At 40.6% G+C, this 17591-nt stretch overlaps 1 protein-coding gene across 1 annotated transcript in view; it reads left to right on the top strand.

The window, feature by feature from the left end:
* Positions 1-17591, top strand: part of adgrb3 (adhesion G protein-coupled receptor B3) — a 104931-nt gene that overhangs the window by 67725 nt on the left and 19615 nt on the right. The window contains exons 12-16 of the mRNA XM_076077161.1: positions 4647-4793; positions 5761-5836; positions 7513-7615; positions 8123-8166; positions 17367-17493. Of these exons, the coding sequence (XP_075933276.1) occupies positions 4647-4793; positions 5761-5836; positions 7513-7615; positions 8123-8166; positions 17367-17493 (497 nt within the window). The remainder of the gene's footprint in view (positions 1-4646; positions 4794-5760; positions 5837-7512; positions 7616-8122; positions 8167-17366; positions 17494-17591) is intronic.

The raw sequence follows: 17591 nt of genomic DNA, 5'->3' as shown, positions 1-17591 counted from the left end.
GTGTCTTACTGGAATGGAATAATATAACTGCAGTCTTGATTTATTCATGCTGCAAGTGAATGTGAGCGTGTACAGCTGTGCTGACAGGCAGTTCCTCTGGAGGAGAGAGGTTTATTCCTCGTGTTCTTTACAATAGTCAACATTTGACCCACTTCTAGCAAACACTCACACTCGTTATGGTATATGATTTCCATAATGACGAATAGGAATAGCACAACACACATAGCACAATGAATGCACCCATCAAAATGCCATTATGAAGCACCATGACATGCAAATTAAGTAACTAAGGCTCGAATGCATTTCAGAATGCCAAGCATCAATGACTTCTTTCACAGACGTGATAATACGTCTGTGCCCTTCCCCTTTATAATCCTTCCAATTCGGCTTGATGGCAATACCCTCCTTTTTCTGCTTGAAAAAGCATTAACACATGACCCCTGCTTTATACAAAGTATGCAATCCATTCTGGCGAGTGTTTTATCCAGCTTCATACAAATTCCTTGAACAGCAGTGTGTATTGCACGGCTAAACTTCAATACGAAATACTTGACTCTTATTATTATGTTAGTCAGCCGTATGACTGTCGAGCTTCTCCTCAAATCGGTGGCACCGTGGATTAAACCGTGTGAGACATGATACGACAGAAAATTAGTTTGGTAAACATGGAGCGATGATGCAACTCAGCATTGTGTTTCAGATTTAAAGAAAGCACTGAGTGACATAATCAGGTCCCATTCTTGAAAGACCATACCGGAGTTCATTTTATTTATTTTTGGTAATTTTGTGCAATCCACCAATTAGTTTCTATTAAGTTCGTACAATATGTCAATTAACCTACAGAAACTTGACTCAATCAGTCTACTACAGTGATCATAACGTCTTTAGGCTGACTGTCATCAAAGTCATGACACATGGTTGTCCGCCACTGCATTTAAAGGGGCGTGGTTTAAAAATGTACTTGACTGATTTGATAATAGAAAACTTGCTGCCTGTCAGATGCTAGAAATCTCATACAAAAGGATGTAATATTATATTTGGCATTAATACAGTGTGTATTTGTCAATTTTCAGTTTATGGAGCCAAAACACAGAGAACCACCAGTAAGTCTAATTGACACGGAATTAGTTTTACAAACCTTGTTCTTGTCACAAATTACTGTGATATCCTTAATAAAGAAACTTCACTAAAATCAATGGTGATTTTTAAAACATAAGACCTGCCAGCAGTGGAGCATATTAAAAACACTGACATATCTCATTTTGATAGGATAATTGAACATTTCAGACTCAGGTGCCTATAAATGAGTGTGATGAAACCTGATAGAAAAATGATGACTGGAACTCAACACTGCGATCACAACTGATATCATTTTGCTTCCTAAGCAGAAGGCAAAAACGTTGCAATATTTTCTATATCGTTTGACTTTTACTCTCATGTAGCAACATGTATGCTAACACAGAATGTGCATTGAATGTCTTGAGAAGAAAGTAGCTTCCAGTTTTCTGTTTTTGTTGCATCTTACAGTTCTCCAGGTGTGACTGAAATCTTCCTGATTACTTCATGCACCTTTTTAATGAGTTGCAGCTGTGTTGGATCCTCAGCTTCACTAACTAAACAGACAGCACCCCCCCCCCCCCCCCCCCCTCTACTTGACATTCATTAAGCTGAAATACACAAAACGTTCTCACTTGGACTTTAAAAAGTTTGAAGTCGTTTTAGTTCCCATCCTCTATGATGCATTGCTTCCCGGCATTAAAATGCTCCAGGTTTATTGAAAGAAACATGATTATCATGTTGTTCTTTTAAGACTGATAAATATGATGGCTGAACATTTTCAACATGCCGTCATTTTAAGCCATGAAAGGTTTGATGCTTGTGTACAATTTTTGAACGTTTTGTATTCATAAACTAATTGGAGGGGGGACTTTAATGATGGCTTGTTAAGAAAACACAATATGTATGTGTGTAGAAAAATGCTAAAGTGCAGCATGGCTGTCAATTTTGGTGATGCAGGACTGAGGCAGCCCGATTTCTGAAGCAGCTTTTGGAAAATCTTAGCACAGAGGCAGAAGGGCCATTTGGCTTTTGAGCAATTATTTGAAGATGTAGCAGTAATGAGCTGCCTCTGGCTAGACTTAACCAGTACCTTGCCTATCAAGATCCTAATAAAAAAAAAAAGGCCTTTATATAACAGGTCCATCAATTCAGTCATATTTCACCGTGTATTTGGACAGTGAGTCAATAAACCAAACTCTATTTTTATAATACACAATCAAGACGTGGAACAGTGAGTTTTCAGGACCATGATTTTACCCCTAAACACAGCAGAGGCTTTGATCACCAGCCACACAGTAATGCCAGCTCACACTACAGTGCCTTGCTGGCCACGTGGCCTTTTTGATTAAAAGGAATGGAAAGTTTTGCAGATCCATCGGTGGGAGCCAAGTGGAGAGCATCTGGCTGAGTAAGATATTGCAGCATCATGTCGTCACTAATTTATGGCAGCCTCTTGACACCTAGATAAATACTGGCTGTCACCGGTGTGTCGTCCTCTGTCCTCCTACTTTCAGTCAAATAACCTTGATTGCGAACGTCTCTCCACTCCAGCAACTTATTCTCTCTCCTTACAATCAAACACTCGGAGGACAAGGTGAAGCACGGGACATATTAGAAAATTAGACACCACTTTGCAGGTAAAATACATCATGTACTTTTTGATTTTTTTTTTTCTGGCTGTGAGGCTGCACGTCAATATTTTGACATTGATAATGAATAATTGTGATTACACACACATGCGACGGCTTCAAATGCTCATTAATTAGTTGTCTGTGTAAAATGATCGCGTTGTCTGACTTCGACAGTTTTTCTTAACGCTCAACCTCTCATGAACGTAGTCGGACGCAATGAGCAATACTAGAATTCCCTCTCATGAAAATGAACCACACAGAATACTCTGTGCACTGAATCGGTATTTAGAATCATTCACAATCCGAAATGATCACTTCATTTGTGCTGTCTAGCCCCATCAGGCAAGTGCAAAGCCCCATTTACCAGCAGAATTATCCAGGACTCTGAAAGACAGTCATACTAGCACCCTGTTGTGTTTCACAGTGTGCCCCCGTGACTAAAACTACAAACACACACACACTTGCCGCTGCTGCTCCCAACATCTGGCGCTGTGAACAGGCCTCTTTGCAAATGGCGGGTCTTGTGGTGCTCTGTGATTTCATACCCGCTGCTGGATCATCCGAATCGCACAGACACACCTTCTGTCACAGATTTCACTCAAACGTGGAGTCTTGCCAGGATTCAAATTGTATTATTGGCAAAGCACAAGGAACAATAGAGCTTTTTGCATCAGGATTAGCCTCAGATTCCCCTCACGAAAGCACCACCTGACTGGGACTGGATGTGATACCAGGTAGAGAACAGTGCAGCTTTATCCTCCCCTTGTAATGCTGAGGCCCTTTCAGTTGATCCTGGGTATTTTCCTTGTCACTGCCTTAGAACATGGACTGGCCTTTTATGGCGCCTCAGCAGGGAGGCGAGAAAAGGAAAGAGTGATTAAGGGGATTAACTGTCTACCAGTTGCCAGTTGCCAAACGAAGCTTTGATTTTGCACTTTATTTTAAATGTGTACATGAATGCATTAAAGCACAGTTGGGGGTATCTTTGACTTACAAATGACCTGAATATTCACATGCACAATTATACACTGGTAGCTATAGATGTCACTGTTTAGTGGTGCAAACCAGAGTATAAAGATCTGCCTCTCAATTTAGGTGCGACACACTTCAATCCTGTGTTTTGAATTTGGGTCCTACAGGAGTACATTTGTGCATGTGTTTAACACACATAACGTCTTCATGTTAAAAAGTAAAGCAGAGGTGTTGTTGCACAACCTCTGAGGGAAGTTTCCGCTCTGTTGTGTACATATTTACGCCTAATAGTGCAATATTTTTCACTTTTAGGGTGTAAACAGCGCATTCAACTAAGTGGAACTTTTCAACTGCTGCACAGCGGAGATTTCAACCCTCACCACATACAATGAGTTTGATTTATATTGATAAAGATAGAAAACATTTCCAGTTGCTTTCTTGCTGAGAGTGAGATGACAACGATTCCACTCTCATATCTGCATGGTAAATACGAAGCTGCAGCTGGTTAGCTTAGCTTAGCTTAACTTAGCTTAAAGACTAGACAAAAAGGGGGAAAAAAGCTGGCTTGATTCTGTTGAGAGTCACGGCTGCCAGCCAAGAAATAGAAATGTTTCCAGTCTTTGCATTAAACTAAGCTAAGCTAACTGGTGGCTGGCTTGAGCTTTCATACTGACAAGAAAGTGATCTCCATCTTTTCATCTAATTCTCAGCAAAGTGAATAAGCGTATTTCCCAAAGGTAATGCTGGTATTACACAGTGTGTACGCAGCAAACATAGATATTTGCATAAACATGCATCTATAGTTGATGTGTGACCTGACTGTACAAGACAGGGAAAAAAACATGTGAATTTTCATTACAGGCTGATGTTTTGGTAATAGGGACTCGGAGGATTCTCCAAGACACAACCTATAAAGTCAATAATATTCGAACGTATATTGAACCTCAGTAATTCTTCGTTGGTCTGTTTGTTTGAATCCTGCAGTGGCCAGCATCCAGAGACTCCCAGCAGTGTCTGTGATGACTGACATCAACTTCCCCATGAAGGGACGTAAAGGCATGGTTGACTGGGCCAGGAACTCTGAAGATAAAGTGGTGATCCCAAAGGGCCTCTTTGTTTCCCAGGCAGCAGGTATGCGACTGTATATATATATATATCAGAGAGCCATTGTCTAACACATCTTTCTTTAGGACTCGCACAGTCCTCACCTACTGTACAAATGTGTTTTGTCCTAGAATATATATGAAAAGTTTACTTCTATATTTAACTTGCAGTAACATTTCTAAAATCTGCAATATACATGTAGGATAAATGCACAGTGAATAGACAATGATGGATTCAGTGGAAACTGCTGAGGAGCGTGAAATAAATATCTTGACATCTTAGCAAAAGCTGAATGACTTTAGTTGAATTGCTCTGTCTGTAAACTTACAGCAAGACTTGCACACAGACACATCAGTCCTGTGCAGAAGGTATTTTCTTGTCATGCTACACCACCCCTTGTTTTAAGAAATCTAAATAATAATACAGGTCTTTGAACACAGCCACTTTGCTTGCCTCTGCTTGTTTAATTAAACACTGAGTTTTCCATCGACTCAGCGTTTTTAGCTTCCTTTCAAACACTGCCAGGCGCCACTGTATATCGCAATCCAGAGCCAGACAATTTGGTTAATTGGTGTAGTCAGTCTTATCTGGAATGTATATCAAAGATAACAAAACAAGGGATTGATTAGGAATCACAGCCACTCTCATTTGGACAGTGTAAGACGTTAATTCCATAGGAGACTTCTCTGTAATGTATGTAATGTAATGTTCTCCTACCTGAGTCATCAAAGTCTGTTGATAAAAGTTGTGAAAAGTGTTTGTAAAATTAGTGTTGGTATTGAGAACTAGCAATTTAAACCTCCTTTTGAATATTCACCATGCTATTGGAAAACGGACAGTAATAAATATATACAGTATAGACATTTTGAATATTTACTTTTTTATTGATCTGTTCACAAGGTTCACTTGTAAAATGGGTGACACAATAAAAGAGAAGTCTATTAGTATTAAAACCTGGCGATAATGTTAATTTATTGTTCATTTCCCCTTTTAGAAATGGAGGGATCCCCTGTCTTCATTTTGGGAACAGTGCTCTACAAGACTCTCGGACTCATGCTACCGTCACCAAAGTAAGGGCGGGATATCTCCTTGTTTGTATTATGAGACAGATGTAATCCTTTGGATACTTCAGAGGTGTCCATTTTTATTCAGAGTAAAACAAGTCTTATCAACAGACTGTCCCTGAAATGTTCCACTTCAAAGACATGAAAGTTCCAACAGGAGAACGAGATAACCAAATACTTTTCCGTTGCTGCTTTTGTTGTGTATGTTACTTTGAGTTAAAGTTAATGACCTTGAAGGACACTTCTCATTTATAATTGTTATAAATGAGTCCTTAGTGCTAACAGACATCAGGTTGTGGCATATACAAAACATAGAGAAATGAGTGTGTTTGTGTTTACTCCTAATGAAACATATTCAATGTAGCACGGAAAATGTAGTTAATTAAGAATGACATTAGTGGCTGGAAGAGCAGCAGGATGTCCTGAACAAACACCTGGTGTCACACCCCGATCAACAAGTCCCTGGCACCAACGTCCCAAGGACAGAACGGTCATTCCAGGACCGACCAGGCCAGCTGTCTCAGGTGGAGCAGCAGCCCCCATGTGCACATGTGGAGAGGAGCTCATAATGGGACTCTGAAGCTCGCCCTCTCCAGACTAACAGGAGGATAAGCACATCAAGTAGCAACTGATAAACTGAAGGATTTTCTGTTTGCCAAACGTTGGGCTTGTAAGGTTTCAAAGATGAGCGTAACCTTTTCACCACCAAGTATCAGAAGTACACTTTGAGTCAAGAACTGAAGCACTTATCCATTTATGCCATTGATTTCCATTTTGAAATAAGCCCAAAAAACGGACTTGTATTGTATGACAAAGTCGGATGAAGATATTTTCTGCTCATGTGGTGCTGGTAGTACAGCGGGCTGCTGCAGTCTCACCTCATACTTTCCTTTGTGGAGTTGACAGTTTTCCTCCTCGGGCGAAGCACTCACGGATTTCAGCTTCTAATAAGAAGAATATTCTGTCATCTGTACAAAAGCTGGAGAGGGTTTTTGAAACAGGACTATAATGGCAGATTTTTCCAAAAAGCGTAGGTTACAAAGAAATATCACGTTCATCTGAGGCGAGCCTTTGATCTGTGCTCTCTGTTAGATGTTTTGAACACTGGCAAACATCCTGTGTAGCTGCTTTCACGTCTAATGGGCAGCTTTTTAAAATCCTCCCAACCTTAATATTGGGGTTAGTATTCAATACAAGCTACGTTAGAGAAAATACCTTGCACCAATACTCAAGTAGTTTAAACATTAACTCAAAGCACTTTGATTATTAGATTAGATTAGAGGGGAACTTTCAATTCTAACTCTGAGCACGAAATCCTCTCAGAGACCCCAAATCAGGTTTGGCACAAGTGGTTTTCTATAGATCCCACATTAATCTCACTGACTGCGCACTTGAACCTAATCCGTACGTGTTACTGCTTCTTCTCAGAGCATAGAAATAGACCTGAGGTGTTTGAAGCAAAATCAGGGTTAAGACTTTGAACATCTAAAATGTTGTTCATCCTTTTATACCTTTATATAAGACATTTAAAGGGATGCTATCACAGTGAAGCTTATACATCAGTCATGATTAGCCTCCACTTTGCCGTATCGTGTTAGAAAAATGAGGGTCAGCATTTGACCCTCAATGACAATTAAACAGTGTGTACGGTAGGAGGTCACATGCTTCTTTGTTTGATTTAGGAACCACACAGTTGTGAACTCCAAGGTCATCGCTGTGACTGTGAGACCTGAGCCCAAGGCCACCGAGTCCCATCTGGAGATTGAACTGGCTCACCTGGCAAATGTAAGCACCACAGTCATTCTGTCATTTTCAGATCAACCAATACATGTTTGAGCTTATGAATATAGCTTTTTGTTCCTTTTTGTTAAACACTCTAGAAAGAGTTTTTGTCCGTTGACTGAATGTTCTACAATGACCACAGCACATATGACCTCCCATCAGCCGACACACAATGGTGGTTAATTGGCCTGATAATTCATTTGCAAGCGCCCGGTGTCATGAGAGCGCACTGCAGTCAGATAATGACATGGACAATCCCTTTTATGATCCGGGCCCTTTTATTCATCTCGGAGATAAAGTGCACGCAAGTCTGAACGTGTCAGCAAGTGTGTGTGTGTGTGTCTCTGATGTTGCACTCTGCACTCTAATTCACAAATACAAATACAAATACAAATATCTACACTGAAGGACGAACATGCAGTCTGCTTATGATGATGGTGATGATGTTAATGATGATCAATTACCAGCATCATTTAGCTGATAAACATTTTGTCCTTTCTTGCCTTCCAGGGAACAATGCACCCTTACTGTGCACTGTGGGACAGCAGCATAATGTAAGTGGGCACGCTCTTTCACTTTTCTAACTTGTTCCATGTTGTTTTATGTTGTTGTTGTATTGCTTTACTGGTATGCCTCTGGAGTTGGGTTAGCGTGCATCCTCCCTTCATCTTCAAAAGTCAGGAACGCATTTATCTTTGCAGAGAAGTTGGCTCAGCCAATAGCACAGCAGAGAAGAAAGGGAGCTGGGGAAATAAACCTTAATTATACATTAAAGCCTGATCAGGGGGTGGACAAAATAATGGGAATACCTTATGAGATAATACAGCCCTCTACAAAATCCCAGCTATAAATGAAACTGTATACTTTATGATGTTTCAACTCTTAACACATGTTGATTTAAGCCTGTAGTAATTCAGTTTGAGTTTTTTCAGGGCCTTTAGTGTGTGGGTGAGACTCTGCAATTGGAGTGTTTCTGTAAACTGACTCTCTTCACGCATACATTTGCTCCAGTAAATCACAGTTATAAAGATATTCATACAAGTGAGTTATACTTGCCAGGAAGTTAAGTTAAAGCTGATTGGCAGCATGTGTGGGCTTCAACAGACATCTGAAAAATGCTCATTTTAATGGGCAACTTACAGAGATACAAACAGGCCAGCTAGTCACTGGCTGAAGAGCTGGAGCATCAGCCACAAATACTGCAGAATTATATAACATAGCAAGAGGGGAATCTCTCAGAAAACATGAGGACATATGCAAAACACATCTGCATTAGCAGAAAGAAACACACGACAACGGCACAAACCAAAACCAGAAGAATAATCATGGAGACACATGAACACCTGACACAATCGCAACGAAACTTAAGTTATTAGTTTTGGGTTGTATTATACTACAGTATATTTTAATGTGTTGACATTATTCCATCAACACTTGTACATTTACACTTCTTATTAACGGTTTTCTGAAACTTTTGCTGACTCTTACAGTATACTGTACATACCTGTTTTGAGGTTTGCTTCTTTGAGTTCAAGTTGTTGGAGATTGTGTGTTGTGATGCTGTTCCAGAGGATTTGATGTTGCGTTGTTTGGCGTGGAATGATTTTTGTACCTGCACTGTTAACGCTTGACAACAATGTTCTTGTCACACTGTGACTTGATGAAACCAAAGTTGTGTTCCTCGCAGTGAGGCGTGCTTTAGCGGAGAGACTACTATTTACTAATTACACAAAATAAGGAACACAAGCTAATAGCTTTTGAATTATTAACATGTGTCTTCGAATGCAACTCAGGGGCTGGTTTTTTATTTTTTTTAAAGGCACCTGCCACCAGTAACGGCAGGTGTTGCCAAATCAACCAGCAATGAAATCTTGACCTTCATCATTTCAAGACCAATCTGATATTTAGAAGAGCTCATGGGTAACTGGAATATTTTGGACCAGCTCAGGCAACAGCTTATATGAGCTTGTTATTTTTGCTCTGAAATAGCATGTGCACTGTGCATAGTCTGTCCACTATCGTGGTATTTGAGGGCAACTGGTCTATTTTTTGAATAGTAGTAAAATACAACTGGGACAACTCTGCTTCATTCACTTTCTCTGACTTTCACAAACCAAGTGTTTTAATTTCAGCATTTCTTTCCGGAAGTCATTTTAACCAGAGCACCACTGAATGACTCCGTGGTATGATTATCATGTTCATCTCAAACAGTTGGCTCGTCCTATAACACAATAGCAGCCACTCTCAGGACTCATTGAAGGGGGTAATACGCCATCTGTCAGCCGTGTTGGTCCAAACCAGAGGAGAGTGCTCACTGTGACCATGAGCAGAAACGAAAACGTTGTTCACAAGTGGAGAACTGTGTCCTCTGACTCGCTGAGGTCCAGATACACACAACATATGAATACTTTGCTGAACACGGCTACAGAAAAGCTTCCACAACTGAGTCTCTGCTGCTTCACTTTCATCACAGGGGTGGAAGCCTGAGGCGTCAGTATTCCTACGCGACAACACAAGGAAAAACTCTTGTGATTTGTCTGTTTATGTAAGCAGCTGGGGAGAGCGTTTTGAGAAGAGAACATGCTGTTCATCGCTGCAGAGCTGTAGCTTGATATTGTGGTATAACCATACATTCTTCTTTAACTGTGGGGCTCTCTGTGCTTCGCCCGTACTTTGCCTTGCAGAGAGAACCGAATGGGAGCCTTTTTAATAAAGTACTGTTAAATCTCAATAACATGCAAAACTAGATAAATGCATCTTTCTTTTTTTTAGTAAAAGGGAGCACTAAGAGAGAGTTTTTGTGCTTTTTATTTTTTATTTATCTTTTGACTTGGATTGATCATTTGCAGTGGTGGAAGGTGGCTGAACACATTTACTAAGTACTGTACTTAAGTGCAATTTTGAGGTACTGAATTTAATTCCAGCTCCAAAATGAAAACGCTATTTGTACGCTATGCATCAGTCATTTGAATGCAGGACTTTTACTAGTAATGGAGTATTTTATTGTATTAGTACTTTTACATAAGTAAATGACCCATTTAAGTGACTGCTAATTAGCAATATTAAGAGGATGAAAATGAATGTGACTATGAATAAAATCATTCGGCAGAGATTTTTCTGCATCATTTTAAATACGTGTTGACAAGATAATTAGTTCCCAAGCAATCATGATTTACTTCTTTGCATGTAAAATAAGCTAAATTGTACCTGTCACATGTGCCAAAAGTCTGGAACACATTTAATTACATGTGCTCCCTGAGATTGTCATATTTTGACTAGTTTTGTAATCCAGACAATTAGAGGATAATCTATTGCACCTGGCAGTGATTAGCTCAAAGTATAAACACAAAAATGTAGTAAAGAGTAAAGCAAATATATGAATAAGCATGTTAATATGCAGCTGTCCATGCAAAAAAATAAAACATTAGATCATCCAGAGAGCCAATATCGGTTTGTTTTTTTGTTTGTTTGTTTCATTTACACTTCAATTCTGCAGCTCCACAGCACCGAGTGTAAACAGGTCAGATGCATACACTTTTATTACTTTTTGAAATGTCAATATTTTCAGCTATCAAACAAGCCTGAAATTGCCAATATCCTAAGGGAAAAATCTGAAATGCAACACAGTGGTTTTAGATCAGTCAACTTCCCTATAGTGTTCAAGAAAATACAATTTTGAGGGGGATTTATTATCTCACACTAATGTGCGCTATCTCGGAGATTCAGTATCATTGTGACTCCAGCGTGAGTTTAAATCAGATTACTTTTCAGCCTGCCCAAGCTTAGAACTCATCTTTCTTTAAATGGTTTCAGAAGATTAATTTGTCTCATTGTGAGCATTGTAATCGCTTGCATACATTTTAGCTTCTTAGTTGCTCCAAACTGCCACCAAATTTTGCATCAAAAGGAAAATTACAGAATGATATTACAAGCTAGTTCGAGCCTTTTGGCATTCCCCTGCAATTAGATGCTTTCGGAGTACTCTGAATGTTAAGCCAGAGGAGTGCATGGAAAGCAATATGAGTGTCTTTCTGACTTTTTAATCACAGATGTTTTTGCATCCTCCTCTCAGATTATCCACCAAAGTCTTATCCAGGCCAAACCTTAAACTGAAGAGGACAACCTTCATCATTCAAGGCTTTTAGATCCTGAAATAACTTGCCACATCAGAATTAACAGCACCTTGACCCCTCTTTAAAACACACACAGCCTCTTTTATCAACTGACGTATTTATCAAACCTGTTTTTGACTTTTTTATGATTTGATTCTCCTTGTTTTATCTTGTTTGCTTCCATTCTAAAACACTCTGAATGTGATAAATCATATTCTTATGATGCTGTTGTGAGTATTTAATGTTGCGTCCTTATACGGCGAAGTGTAACCAAACAGATTGTTATCTTTATGGACAAACATGTATGATACATTTGACATAGCTAAAGTTTTCTTTTTTTAAAGTCTACTCGAGTCAGAACATACAAAGTCATAATACTAAATAAGAACAGCCTGAAGGATAAAATCCCAAAACAACTGTAGACACTTTGTAATAACAGGAGACCTAGCTGCATCAAGCGGTTTGTTGGTGGACTTAATTGCAATATTTTAGATACTACTAAAAAAAACATCTCTTTCACCTTTTTACCTAAACTGATGAGTGGTAAAATGCGGTTGTTCAGCTTTTGTTAATGAATTACCTCAATACTTATATCTCAAATTATACTTATACAGTTCATACCATGAATATACCAAGAAAACTCTGCTTCCTGTGGAGCCAAAACCTATTAATCATTTATGTGTTAGGGTGTGAATAGCAGCTGTTGCAGCTTCAGGTTCTAGTAACATCTGGATACCCTGGAATTGAGCCAAACACCGCCAACTGAGGGGAATTTTAAGAACCGAGAGATACCTTTAGTGCAATACTTGGTTCTCCATCAGCTGGGTTCTTATACATTATTGTGATATAGATACCAGAAGATACATGAGTGCCATTGGCCCAGTTTGACACATCTTCCAGCTTTGCTTTGCTTAGTAACAGACAAACAAAATCAGGCTTCTATAGCTTCTCCTCACAGACTGTTGCTCTACTTAAGTTTTAAGAAATTCAACAAGTTGTGTAAACAGTAAATATAACTGCAGCTGGTGATGTATATGTAGAGCTCAAAACTCACGTCTCTGGCTTTATCTTAAAGTTGTATTCAAGCTTTCTAATTCTGTTGAAAGCGCTCTCTAATGGTGTCTTTGGTTGACGTCAAGCTTCTTTACATTTCCATATCTGAGATCAGCAGTTGTCAAAGTTTTTCACATCATAAATTCTCAAGAAGACACATTTGCATCACAGACTCAGACGTGATCAGATTAGAAAGACTTGTTTTTAGGTCGGTTTTGAATGGAAACTGTTGCTGCAGCAGATGGGGAGAAGATAAGTGTGAGAGCTTTGCATTCTTTGTTTCTGGCGGATTCGTTTATAATTAAATGAAACCACCTCCGGTTGAGCTCAGGACATCTGGTTGTCCACTTTGCAATGATCTCTGTAGTCTGCTGAAGAACATTGGGAGGCAGAAGAAGTAACAGCGTGGGCGATGTTTACAGTCATTTGACGCTTCATTCCAAAAAAGGACTCATTGGACTGATGAGGACACAGACCATGCATTAGTTGACAGCAGGAGGTCTTGCTGTGTTTGTGTGGGTGAGAACACAGAATGTGAGTTGGGTAAATCACATGTGCACCCTGCGGTAGGACAAGCACAATTGCAGACGTGTCATTGTCAGTTCAGACTGACTTCTTTTGCCCTAATTATTGTGTTTGTATGTTGCCTTACTTATAAACCTAGTGGGGTTGCTTCATACATGAGAGAGCAGGATTCAGGCTTTTCAGGCTTCAAGTACTGCTTTTGCGTCTGGTAAGCCAGAGCACCGGCCAATCACAGCCCATGACGGGCTACTGGCAGCTACAGGTGTGTCTTAGTTGTGCGCATAATGACGTCGAGAGGCGACTGTTAGAACAGATGCTGAAAAAGCATCAGTTATATAATATAACTGGTGAGTTTTTCTGCATTGAAAGAAGAGCAAACAGCTCCACTGAAGGCTTTTTTTCTCGACGAAAAAGAGGTTTTCACTCTTCTCCCGACTCACTTCCTCGAAAGTTTGATTGACAGATGGTTCATCTAATCACGTGTGTTTTTCTTAAAGTGCCGGCCCTCTTCCAAACAGTTTCCAATAACGACTTCATAGATGATTCTGTGGAAAAGTCATGTTAGCCACCTTTAGCTTTAATTGAGGAAGCAATAATTATGGGTTAAATACTTTAGCATTATTCTGACACAAATTGGAGTTGGAACGGATTTATGGGAAGTGGGTGAACTGAAGAGTGATAATAGGCATAACGGACCTATTAACTGGTGCAAAACACCTTCACTTATAGTGTGCACCTGTGGAGCCATTCATGTGCTCACTAACAAATCCAAACTGCAGGTTCTTTTGCTTGTCTACCTCCTTTTCAGGGTTTCATCCCACTCAGATTGTTCCTGTGACATAAAAAAAAATACACACTCATTTTTCTTTTGTCTTCATTCAGTTAACACCCTCAGCGGGGCTCGCAGGCTCACACGAATTGCCATGTCATCCAGAGTTCCAAGATGGATGGAATAATTTCCCAGCGTTGCCCCCACCCTCTTCTGCCTGTCATTGTGTGTCAGTCTTTCAAGACTTTAAAAAGAATTGCCTGAAGTGCATTGCCTAAGGCAATCTTCAAGCCCTCAGCCAAGCGCCTGGCTAAGCTGATGTGGGCCTGCGATTCATTTAAAGAGCTTTTTGGAAGGTTGTTATGCATTCCTGAAGAAATACTACATGGTGAACAAAGAGGTGTCATATTCAAAACTAAATGACATGTATATAAACAACACAGGCTAAACTACTGCAGCCCGGTCTGATCATTTGGTGTATAAGGCTGCTCCAGCTTGTTTAGCTGGACAATCACAAGGTTACAGAGCTTCACTGTTTGACTCTTAAGTGCACTGCTTGGAAGTGTGGATAAGTTATGGGTTTGATAATAAGATCTCTATTGCTGGAGGAACACGATCTGTCAAAGTTCAGCAAGGAAGACAAACTTAATTGGAGTTTTGAGCAGCCGTCTATCTCTCTGTCTCAGTCAGACATGAGGGTTTAAATAATGAATGTGTCTAAAACTTTGTCGCCTCTCTAAGTCACTGTACTGTCACTTTTCTTGCATCTTGACACTTAAATATTTTTAGAATTAGAGCACGATTCTGTCACAATATTTCACTCATGGAAGTTTTAATACCAACATGTCAATACATCACTGCATGGACAGAGAGTGGTCAACCAGGAGTGTGTGATGAATGTCATGTCATCAGTCTCACTGTGGTTAACATCAGCACTGACACTTTCTCTAGGGGGACAGTTTATATTCTGAGGCCACCAAGCCCCCGATAAGGTCAGGCAACAAATCAAACGCGGCGCACATAAATCCCCAGTCAGGGATGTTCTCCTGGCAGCTTCTCACATTGGCACAAAAGAGAAGCAAACATCTAGCAAGTCTAAAGCTAGGAACAGATCACGTGGAGGATTGAGTTATCGCCGGGGTGGAGCGGCTGATTCATCCCAAAGTTATCCAGAAGTCGAGGCATCGCACGTGCTGTCAATCTCAAATCACAACAACGTGTGCCTCGGAGAGAGTGGGTTTGCTCCTGAACGTGACAGTCGTGTTTCGAGAGTGCAACAGCAGCATACCGAAAGGGCCATCTCGAGTGGGCAGCTGTGTGATGCGAAGGCTGTGATGCTTGTTGGTCACCCAGCAAACAATGACGAGCCTGCACTGCTATTAGATAACGTGTTTACTGTTTGTTTTCGTTTTTTTAAGCCCAAGCTGTATGAAAATGTTAACTGTGTATGACTATGCACAGAGAAACCTCCCCATTAGAGTTACTCACAAGGACTTGTTCAAGAGTCTGACCACAGTCGTGTAGTTATTATGAGCGGCAAGTGTTTGAACCCTCCTTTAGAAAGCCCTCAAAGAAATCCTTGAACATTTAAATCAGCAATATGGTGCGTCCACTATGGGCCTTTAAGACGGGACTCAATAGTCCAGCTGCAGTGAGATACCTCCTCCACAGCCTGCAGAGAATATGGGCTTTATACATCAACTTCACAAGGCGATTAGATAAATCATAGTGATGGAATCAGAAACGTATGTTGTTGTTTTTTATGTTGTTGAAATGGCTTCATGAGGGTGCTGAACTACTGGATATAAGCCTAAGACTAGCTTTCTGTGTGCAGTCAAACATGCATCAGTTCAACTAATCAGTCACAAACCAGTTAGGAAGAGAAGGGATGAGGGGGGTGAAGTGAAGAGTTTTCTTTTTTTTTTTTTATTGTTGCATTACTGTGTAAAGACTCAAAATACTGGTTGGAAATTTGCAAAGCGCTCCACAGTCCCGTCCAGGAATAATTAATATTGCAGCCATATTGATCAAATGACAAAGCAGGATAGCCTTACGCAGCAGAACGCCACTTGGTGCACAAACCAACAGCTATAGTATGCGCTGTGTTGTTTTAAATCAGCGGTATGCGTCTTCGTATCTCAGGGGAATCGTCTAGCTATGTCGTGATGTGAGCACGATGCTGTAGAGTGAGAATACAGCAAGGTGGACAACAGGTGTGTGCTTGTTTGTGATGCGAATCTTAATGTCGCGTTATGTGCTGCGGCAAAACAAAAACAAAAACAAACTGATCCGAGCACAGTCAGGCTACGTGTTCGTGTAAATGAAGTTTTCACATTTAATCACTGTGGGGGCTTTTTTTTCTGCATATGGAAAATGAATGGGGGCGAATGACAAATGGAAGAGAAGCGCTCCTTTCATTTCACCTACTAGCGGTGTGAAGTGTCGACTGGCTGCAACCATTCGCGCTGCTTCCGCGGGGTGGTATTAGTTCTGCAGTGTTTTGGGTTTTTTTTTTTTTTTGCGAAGCGCTTCTCACCGAGGAGCGACAACTTTCGTGTGAAAATGATTTTCAGGAATAATCCAAAACCATCATTTATGCCCGTCATGTCATTAGACCTGCAGCCGAATAAACAGATCCTGCGACAGCGTGCGTTTCTTTTTTCATTGTATCAACCTCCCCCCTCTCACGCCAGCAGAGAGGAACAGAGTATCAATCTGATGCTGTCCACCGTTTCCAGGGTGAAAATCCCCCCAAGGAAGCGTTCAAAAAGCTGCTAATTAAAACAGCTGAGGGGGGTGAAAAAAAAAAAATCAACCGAAAGGGAGAAAGACAGGATAACGGGGGCATTGAGAGGGGAAAGAAGGAATACGTTTTGGAAAACATCTAGAGGAATAGAGAGTCACGCAGACAGGCACACAGGTAAATATGAACGCTCTTATCGCTAAGCATTGTGAGGGAACAGCGATGTTTTCACAACACTTCTTGGTATCTATATCTGCGTATAGCGAATCAATCAGCACCGGTCTGCTTGGACAGCTCCGTGCGTCCTCCCCCTCCTCCGCGTCTCTGCCTCTCTATCTGCTCCAGCTGAAACGCTGCTCGTAGCCACACAAGAGCCGTGTCGATGTGTCTGTTCGCGTTTTGTTTTTTTTATGTAGCAGTCCATAACGGCTCTATAGCTCTCGATTCAAATAAATAATTAAATACGAAACCCGACGCGATGTCGATAAGTCCTGTGAAGTCGTGCCACCGCTGGATTTAAAACCTCTAATTGCCTCTGCCTTCTTCTTGCAGGAACGATTCTTGGGGAGCCTGGTCCGCCAAAGGATGTAAAACGGTGCTAACAGATGCATCTCATACAAAATGCTTATGTGATCGTGTATCTACCTTCGCCATTTTGGCTCAGCAACCAAGAGAAATAGTAAGTAGGCTATTGATTTGTTATTCAGTGTGGGTTTTATAGGCCAATGTAAAGGAGAAACACTGCCTGTGTGTGTGAGATAGTGTGTGTGTGCGTGT

The sequence above is a fragment of the Anarhichas minor genome, unplaced genomic scaffold (genome assembly GCF_050575085.1).
Source record: "Anarhichas minor isolate MPS153535 unplaced genomic scaffold, ASM5057508v1 ptg000058l, whole genome shotgun sequence".
Taxonomy (NCBI): Eukaryota; Metazoa; Chordata; class Actinopteri; order Perciformes; family Anarhichadidae; genus Anarhichas; species Anarhichas minor.
The sequence above is the reverse complement of the archived record's forward strand: the minus strand, read 5'-3'. Positions and strand labels throughout refer to the sequence as shown.